The 10,170-nt window shown below is 37.0% G+C and overlaps 1 protein-coding gene across 1 annotated transcript; it reads right to left on the reverse strand.

Annotated features, from left to right (window-relative positions):
* Positions 1–6,137: 6,137 nt before the first annotated feature.
* Positions 6,138–9,947, reverse strand: sla1a (Src like adaptor 1a). The gene is made up of 8 exons (XM_072447570.1): positions 9,819–9,947; positions 9,370–9,458; positions 9,025–9,124; positions 8,426–8,509; positions 8,247–8,350; positions 6,938–7,069; positions 6,682–6,814; positions 6,138–6,539 (listed from the first exon to the last, which is right to left on the reverse strand). The coding sequence occupies exons 1-8, from the start codon at positions 9,842–9,844 to the stop codon at positions 6,362–6,364; spliced, it is 846 nt and encodes a 281-aa protein (XP_072303671.1). The 5' UTR covers positions 9,845–9,947; the 3' UTR covers positions 6,138–6,361.
* Between the last annotated feature and the right edge of the window lie 223 nt (positions 9,948–10,170).

A 10,170-nucleotide genomic window follows, 5' to 3' on the forward strand; every position in this document is an offset into this window, starting at 1 on the left:
TTGGTCCGTCGTTCAAATAATTCCGGTCGAAACACACCACTCAACATGAACCGTGACTGAACCTGACCGACCTGAACGGACGGATTTGTTCCGCATTTTGTTTTTCTAGGTTTTTCTAAACACAGTAATTGAGAAATAAGGCCTACGTTTTTTCTTGTATTCCGTTGAGATAATCAGGAGAGGTTGTCTCGACATGTAAGGTAATAAGAAATACAAAATTGTATGCTCTAGTCCAGGACACGATAATGTTCTGTGAATATTAGAATAGCTTTTAATTGTATTTTCTACTTGCACGTGGTTTAGGTAGGCTTTGTATTTTGTTTGCCATCTGTAATTGCATTTCTTCCCCACTAGATGTCAGAGAAGGTCCTCAAAAGCAGTCGTCGTGATTATGTCTATTTTGATTTTGAAATACATTACCCACCAATATAGAAATTGGATCTAAAAGCCTCAGTGACGTTTTACAATATTCATGAGAAACAACAGTAGAGCTTTGTAGTAGATGCAAAAGTTTCAGTAAAATGCTGCATTCAATTCAGTATTCACAAGCATAGTGTAAGTGGGATGTAGTGAATGACAAATATTAATACCTCAATATTTTTTGGTATTTCGATAACAATATTCAGATATTATGAACAGAAATGTGTTAAAGCCTTTAATTGGTTAGTTGAAATAAGAGACAATCTATTTTTGTATTATCGGCACACCTCTAATTATGACATAATGTCAAATTAATTGTGTGGCATGATATGTTATGTAATCTAATGAGTTGATTCTTAAAAGGCACGATGAGTTTTCCATTACCACATCTGGGAAAGTTTCCCTTCCTAATCAGAGGATTTTTTTCCAATGTCTTTATTGCATCACCACAACTTGAAACGCTATAGTATATAACGTTAGAATATCTTAAGATTGACATGCCTCTTAACTGAAAAACACTATGAAGAATATCAAATGGTGCACTGTGTAACTTTACTGGCATGAATTTGCCTCTGTGGAGATGTTAATACTTTGCCTGGAATGTTCCACTGTAGAGTAATTAACTTACCTAACATACATTTATTCAATTACAAGTTTATTGCTCAAAAACATAGCACAGCATAATAACCATACATTCTTAAAAAGAAAAGTTTAATGTCATACTATTGGGCTATTCAACATAAGGCCCAGGGGCCAAATTAGCCCCTGCAAGTAATTTAGTCCGCCCCAAAACCCATTTTCTGGTTTAATTCCGTGTTAGAACTAATTTAGACTTGGGTTGGTCTTGTTTAGTCCTAGTTTAATTCTGATTCAATGCTAGATGGGTAATTATGCAAAGACATTAAGGTAAAGCATTTTGTATGTTATTTCTCCCAAAAAATTAATCTATCAGTAGTTATTTTTTATTGTATTCACTCAATTCATGCATACAGTGTTGGGGATATTTTGTGCGACCCAAAATGTTGTACAGTAGTGGCGTGTTGTGCACCTCCAGCCCTGCCTTGGCCCTCCGAAAAATCTGGTCCTCGGGAAAATAAAGTTGAATAGCCCTGCCATAATATCATACTTTCCAGCCAAGGCAATCAAATCACCACAGAGACAAGCAAGTGCACCTTTAGTTATGGGTAGTAAATGATCAATGAGCACTATAACTGATAGCAGTTTGATCTAGTTTTTGTCTTAACAGGACAGGTTCGCTCTCAAGAGTCCTTATGGTCTATCTAACAATGTAATAACTGGTCTATTGTGCAGTCTGTACTTGTAAGGACCATTCTCTGTGGGTCATTTGTAAGGTCTCTCACAAGGCTCTCGTTTGTGCAGCTGCGTTTGGTTGCACTGTCCTGGACCAGTACACGTCAGCCGTTGCAGCAGCTAGTAGGACTTCTCTCCATGGGCTGATCCTTTCTTTTGGAAGTGATCCAGTTTTAAGGCAGAGGACCCCAGATAAAAACCTTCTCATCAATGCAGTTGTGTGTGGGTGGCTCAGCAGTCCACAAACCATTTCCTGTTTCATGCCACAAACAGTTCTAGCCTTGAACTTTATACTTATTGTATGCCTATTTTTATTAATAGAGCAGAGAAAGTAATCTTTGCCATCATCAGCATGATACATTTTCCTGGTGAGAAGGAGCGCATATGTTTTTTCCATTAGACTCATCGCTGCTCCAAAGTGCATGAAACGTTGATAACGTTTATCACCGATTCATTTGGATGAGTCTAAAATTTCAGCTCTGTGCAAAAGATGTGTCACACAAGAATAGTAGTTCTCAAAGTTGATTTAATATCAAGCAAAGTTATATCATTTTCACAATGTGGACAAAGATTATTAGAGTTGTGATTATCAAGCTCTCCATGTTTAATACAGTGTCTCTGTTACTTTTGGATTCTGGCTAAAACATTAGCTGAGAGAATCAAGTTAAAACAGGGACTGAAACAGTTTCACACTAAAAAACATCAGTGGGTGTTTGTTTGTTCATTCATCATTCCTATTTTCAAGCCTAAATTGTTATGGGGAAAATGATTTGCTAATTTATGTCTAAAAATAGTTATTTTGCTGACAGAACCGTTGTAATTATAGTAAAGACGGAACGGCCATTCCAAGGGATTCTTCAAACAATTTTTTTTTATCTTTCCATCTAATATATTAACTGCTTTACCTGCAGACCTCAAATTTGCATGTACACATTTTGCACATCCTATTTTGATTGGACATGCACTTTGAATTATAATGTGAGTGGAAGAATTATGGGAATCTCATTATTTTGGGGGAATAACTTTTCATAAAGCTTAATGTTGCAAACTAGCACGCTGAAGTGCCTTTGCAACAACAAAAACAGGTTATAATAATCAGATTTTTTGTAACCAGCCAGCAGTTATGATGTCATCCACATCAGCTTCATAAAAGCTAGAGGAAGTGGTCTGCTCTGCTTTTCTGTTTGTCACATTGCTCCTCTCTTATTGTACTATATTTACACATGGTAGTATGCAAGTCTGATGGTATGACAGGAAGGGTAATTTATATTTTTTAATAAACTACATATCAATCATAATTTACATTCACACATCACACAATTATACATCTTTGACCTGAAGCTCATTTGTTGTAGCTGATCTTTTGCTGTGCTCTTTCATTTGAGTGATTAAGAAGTGCTTTAGCTTCATTCCTGGCCTTCACTGCTGTCATCCCGCATGTCATTTCCTGCAGACAAATGGGGTTCAAACAGGAGCTGAGGGCAATGGAAAGAACACTCTCTCTGCCAGCTAACTCTCAAAACACTGCTGCCAGAATTGGGGGATTTAATTTTGAATTTGTACCACACTCTTTCTTTTGACCGTGGAACCTTTTTTTCTGTGTTCAAATATATAAATTAGCATCAACGTGGATTATTTGCAAAAGCTTTTTATTTGGAAAGCATGTGCACAGAGCTGGTATTAATTATTTGGAGCCACGTGGCGCACATCTGTTTTTCAAAAAGGAGGAAGAGGTAGCTCTGTCGATGTAATATGGATCTTTGGCAACTAGTTCTTGTGTTGTCATTGCCTTTTATGTTGTGTTAGAACTGAAGCAGGCACCAAGCTAGCAACTCATTGATAGCTCCCAGGATGAAACTAAAATTAGAAAAAGTTAAACTACCATTGGAAGTAGTTTAAAATGCACCAGGCTGGGTCAGCACAGTGTTTTCATGTTCCAAAAGTGAAATGAATAAATAAACATTACAATTCAGGACAGTGGAAAAGTGTGTTTGCCTCATAACTAGACGGTCCAGACAGGTTTAATTCCTAATTCCTAGACTGTGTTTGTTCTTACTGTGTACATTTCTCCCTGTTTCAAGTTGGTTTCCCCATCAACATGAAGCACAACAAGCTAATCCTAAAATGCAGTACTCCTGACCAAAACCCTGGCTCAAGAAATGGAGGTTTCCTTCAGTAGCAATGAAGGAGGGGTCACCTTATATATTACCGTATATGCTTTTTAGCTTTTTTGTAATAAAGAGTCAAACAGACACATTTCACAAACAGTACAAAGCTCAAAAGGAGGACCGTAAGCAGAAGTACAAATATTGTACTTCTGTAAAATTGCCTACCCTCTATTTCCACTTTCACAAATAGTATTGTTAGTACGGTACTAACTGTTGAAAACTGACAAAGTATAACACAAGCTAAGTGATTACAATAACACTACATTAGATAGATATACGGTACATAGACCAGTTGATACTGCCATGTGTTTGACTGTAGTACGTGTGTGTAACTGGACACAACGGTTTGTGCATCACATCTAATCATTGCATTCTAATAAAGGACAGTAAAGACAAGTGTGTAGCCAAAGCAAAACACATCTATTTGAAAAACAAGAGTGTGAACCCAAATGCCATCTAAATAAACAGGCACTTTAATACCCCAAAAAAGTTAAAGCACATAAAGTTGTTTTGTTCAAAGGGACACAAGAGTACTGTCACTACTCTCACTACTTCTAATCTCCATATTTAAATTCTTGGAACAGTATATAAGTATGGCAATGTGTCATCTAGGGGAAGTATTGACACCTATGTATCATCCAAAATAAAAATGTAGACTGACCACAGGCAAGTGTCTTCACGCATAAACAAATTCATTTGAATTGTTTTGTTGTTTTTTGTTTTTTTCTAAGCTGCGAAGCTTAGAAACAGGAAGAGACAAATTGTTTTAATTTAAGAGGGTGTGAGCTGTGAGGTTTGACTGAGCAGAGTAAACATTTACCTAGGTTTTTGTGCCTCACGAGAGAATAAGAGCTGGAGTTGTGAAGGTTTGGACAGCTGGATGCAGAGCGAGACTGAGGCTGTGACCAAATTAGTACATGACAAAAATTTCACTCAAGAATGGCAGCGCAATTATTACCGACATCGTGCAGCTTTATAATGCCTGCAAATTATTCCATTAAGGGGCATTATGTAACTTTTCTTGTGGAAGATCTGCTATGTTCGTGTCTCCACGGAGATCTTAATGCCTTATCTGGAAGGTATTCTATCTTGCTTTATTTCAATACAGGTTTTTATTGTTCAAAATACATTGAATACTTGCAATTCTTACTGTGAGTGCGGTAGCCTGTCCACAGATCTGACCCGTAATGTGGCCTAGTGGCATCACCAGCTTGTCTCCATGGAGATAGAGAAGTTAAATGTCATACAGACAAGCTTGTGGCTGACAGTCCAGCAGAAAAATGACATGGTGCACCTTTACTTTAGTTTTATATTCTAGTAAAACATGTTTCACAACAAAGAAGGTCATTTGGTGGGCTTTCCAGTAAATTAAACAAACCATAAATGTCATTTGATGAACAGTCCTTGAAGAGCCACGTCACAGAAAACACATGTCGATAGTAAATCATGTTAGCTGCGTCCTAACCTTTGTTACTTTCATCTCTAGTTTTTCCTCGAGCTCGTCCACGTCCCGAGAGGCTCCCAAACTCAGCCAGTGACTAATGCTGACTGGACAACCATCTCAGCAGGGTGCACCCATAGGCCAGATGTCTGTGAGTTTTCCACTTGCTTGAACTATACACACACGTACACACACAATGCTTTGTTAATCAGTTATGTGAAACTATTTTATGGGACTTTTAAAGCATCACGCGAGCAATGCTGAAGACCGAGTGCTGGGTCAGAACAAACTGCAGTTGCTAAAATAGATTGAAAATGTGCATGTGCCCATCATGTTAACATTGTGGGATGTGTTTCTTTTATTCTGCTGGAGAAGTATAGCATTATAGCAGTGGGTGGTTCAAGTGAAAGTAGCCTGTTGTTTTTGTTTGACTTTATAATGGTTCTCATGTGACATTAGGTTCTGCTTGCTTATAATAAGATACATATTTTTACACATTTTTGTGGGGTTAAGGGTAAGATCGTTTTAGTTTAAGGTTAGTCTCTAAAAGGAAGGAAACGTAACCTATGTATTTGAGGTGTAGATTTTGTGTACAGTTTCCACTAATATAATGGTTTATATTTAATCTGTGAGAAAAGTATCATCTTATAAAATTGAGCTAAGTTAAAAAAAGATGTCGATCTACAAACAAATTGTAATTGTAGAATATATAACAACATAATTATTACCAGTAGATTACATTATAACGGTATATTTGTTACAATATGGTATAATCATTTTTAAAATACATACATCATTTACACTCACATTATTTTTATTACAATGTATTCTAATGTAGGAATAAAATGTGCCATAATAGTCCAGTGTTCACTGTTAGTTTTTTGTTTTTTTTTAAAGCAAAAACACAATTTTTACCTCTGCACATTGTATCCTTCATTGTGCTTTGCTTGCAACACAAAATTCATTGAAATATCACAGTCCTTTATTGTCACTGTCCTGCTCTTCCACTTCCACTATTTGTCTAGAAGTTGTCCATATATTCTGTATTTTTGGGGAATCCAGAGACTGATTTGCTCTTCTTCTTCCTGTCCTCCCGTGTGGTGGGCTCCTGGGAGAAGAAAAGGTGTGCGGCGATGCTGTTCCTCACTCCATAGCTCACCAGGTTTTCATTGCAGTTCTCAGGGTTTTCAAGTTGACGTCTGCAAAAAAAGGGAACTTTCAACATCACAGAGGAACATTGCATTGAGCACAGAGTTGAACCGTTTGCTAAAGCAGAAGGGTCTGTTGTAAGACAAGAGTATGAGACATAAGCGTTGTACGTATGACTTGTCTGTAACCCACCCGTCCACGTTTTTCCAGTCAAAGTTGCAGCGCATCACGACTGGAGGGCCTATAGCGGAAGTGTCTGTCTGGGCTATGGTCGTGTTGGAGAGACATGGAGTCGTTAACATGCAGCACAGCCCATCTGCAGAATCTTAAAAGTACAAACAGAAGTGTTACTCAATGTCTCTTTTCTGATGCTTCCAGGCGTATTCATTTACAAACCTGATATGCGTGTGTAGTTTTTAGTTTATCATGCTGTGGTGTGTGTGCGTACCAGAGTAGTGGTTGATCATATCTTCGAGGCACTGAAAAGTTAGCCGAGGGGAGATGTAGTACCAGCTGTTGTCCAGTCGGAAGATACGATAGTGCTTTATGTGTCTGTGCTTCACCGACAGTGAATACACTCCTGTAAAATATACATACAAAACACCAAACCTGACAGTAAGACGCCAATGTAATCATTTGCAAAAGTTAAGGTGCTGTTATACTGTGTTTGTTTGTTTAAAGCAGAAGTACACTTAAGGTCAAGCCATATAGTACATCCTCAAAATGAAAGAAAGGCATGAGGCTTTTTGTATGCACTGCAAGTTGCAAAACACAATGCTTTTTTTTTTCAAAGGTGCACAAAGTATATTTTCTGTTAGGTGAGTCATCATCATAGATTTCCTATTGCTTTGTCCGTAATATTCCACTGTATGGCATTAAATGTATTTCACATTTATTCAATTGCAGGTTTTCTATTGCCAAAAATGACTTTGAAAACATGCATTCTTTCTGTGAATGGATTCTGTTTGTAACTTGGCTTGTTGGTCTCCATAAAGATAAGTTTAATGCCATACTGTGGAACATTCCAGGCAAAGCAATAACATAACACAAAAACAAGCAATAGGCTCACCCTCCTTCAGAAATGTTACATATCGCACCATTAAAGTAAAAATAAACATACCTGATTGAATAGGAGAGAAAGATCTAGGTAAAGGGGTCTTTAAATAGTAATATAGTAGCAGAATCTATTGTGTTTTTATTTATTTAGATCGCAATTAGAGCGTAAAATATGTTGATATTCTTCTTGACATTTGTATTTTTAACAGCTGCAGTATAAAAGGCAATTTTAAAAGCATGCTTTCAGAATAACTTCTGTTTTGTCTATTGTTTGAGATGCATTGGATGCAAAAATCTATCATATTTTCCACATCATCATAACTTGCAAAAAAATGGGTCATGGTGATCGATTATATTTATTTTGCATGGTTAATACTGCTAAACAGCTGTGCTTCATTTGTAAATCAAGTTGTTCATAAATGTATAGTATTGTGTTGTTGAACTAATCTTGAAATAGACAATATTAACAAATCCACTACAACAAATCAACATGTAACACCTACAAGCTTAAACAAATAATGTCAAAAATATCTTCACACATATTGGAGAGCATTTGTTGTTCCTCTCGTTTCATAATGAAACACCGTTTGGCACGATTCCTCATCATCACATCCCTGACATTTCTCACATCTTTGTTCAGTCCAACTTCTCTAATCCTTTTTACAGAAATAAAACCGCCCTGTGTGTCAAGAGCTGCTCACCTCTTTCCTTTGAACTCTCGCGGACCAAAAAGGACCCCACACGGTTCGCGGGCAACAGCAGAAGCTCCTCCGCTTTGTGCCGCTCCAGACCCTCAAACAGCCATCTGAAAACGGCACAAGTTATGGTCAAATAGCTGTACAATACAAAGAAAAGCGATAGTGATTATTGCCTTTCTTACCCATGGTATAGTTTGGCCACATGAGCATCTGGTATGTAGCTCACTTTGCCTGTGTTTGTCGACACCTTCCACCAATATATATCTCTGCCCAAACAGAAAAAATTAAGACAATGTAAAATCATTCATTCTTTGTTTGTGGGTAAAATATAGAGTTGGGAAGAATACTTTGAAAATGCATTTAGTTTCAGAAAGCACTGAATTACCTGCATTAAAATGTATTTGTAAAATATTCTGAAAATGGTACATTTAGAACTGTTTTCTAAGTTGCATTATATATATATAGAAAAAAAGAAAAAACAGCTGCAGCTTGTGGTTTGTTTCACTTTTTGTCACGCATTTATTTATATCACTGATTAGAGATGGACAAATTGTGCACGCTTTCACCACATAAGAGATGTTATCGGTTGTTTTTCTGTCTAGTACCTGATGTGCCGTTTGAAGCTGTAGTTGCATGATCAAATACTTGAATGTATTATTTTGATTTTTGGAAAGTAACAGTATTGGGAAAACCACCCAATGAAAGAGCAACTGAATACAGTCACACATAATTGGTATTCTGAAATTGTATTCTTGGTATTTATTCACTATGAATATCATACTTTTTAATAACTCGTAGTTTCTCTCCCAATCTGAAAATGGGGTCTGTGATCGCAGGAGGCGGGTAATCTTCAATCACCACCAATGTATCTTCTTCTGAACCTGCAAATAAATATAGATGAAATAACATCAGCCTCTTTTATCATTACATGAAATAGTATAATAATTAAAATGTATATTAACAAATGGAAAATTCTATATTGAACATAAGAAATAGACTCAGCAAGACAAGTTTATTTTAAGTGCACAATTTGGAAACAAAGTAATTCAAAATGCTTTACAGAACAGGAGAAGATGCAATTAAAATCACAATAAAAGGGATGAAAACATGAATAAACATTACTCACTATTTGGAATCATTTCATCATAGTTGTCTTCATAAGTTACTTTCTTGTCTCCGGTGATCATGTTGCGCACCACATTCCCCATCACCCAGCTGCAGTCAAACGCAGCAAAATTAACTAAATGCAATGAAACGTAAATGTAATTCTGCTCCGTCACATTTGTTAGTGACGTCCGACTGGCCACTATCTTTAATAAGACACTGGTTGCAAAATGGGGAAGCTGAGGCTAGATGATATCGCGGTTAATTTTCCATCGCTGTTCTTATGCAAAGCAATTACAATAAATGTAAATAAATAATACATTTACTTCATTTTAACAATCATAAGGGTGTTTTAAGTGCGTGCTGTAACACATATACATGAATGGTTATTCCACTTTACATATTACAGTATCTCAACACAAGCAGACGTCAATATTATAAATCACTAAGTTAAAAGCTGGACATTGGTACCTGTGATCTCGGCTCTCGGATGGCATCAAGTATAAAGTCTGTCGTTGCTTGGCTTCATTATTGTGCTGGTCGCAGTTGGCAGTAGAGAGAAGTACCACGGTCTCAAGTATTTACAGAAATGACCTGTCAGAGTGTGGTGACAGCGCTTCATCCGACTGCGTGCTTGCTTCCTGTTTGAAAAGAGGAAGAAGCTTGTAAAGCACCATCGGACCCAAAGCAACCTGGCACAACACTGCCTCTGGTTTGTACAAGGGGCAGTTAAGGTCTACATGCGAGATATATCGAAAAATGTACAGTACAATATCACAGTTTTTGAAGATGTGCCAAATTAGACATACAAGTGTAATGTCTA

The sequence above is a fragment of the Eucyclogobius newberryi genome, unplaced genomic scaffold, assembly GCF_026437365.1.
Source record: "Eucyclogobius newberryi isolate DKJ021-1_F unplaced genomic scaffold, fEucNew1.0.hap1 SCAF_16, whole genome shotgun sequence".
Taxonomy (NCBI): domain Eukaryota; kingdom Metazoa; phylum Chordata; class Actinopteri; order Gobiiformes; family Gobiidae; genus Eucyclogobius; species Eucyclogobius newberryi.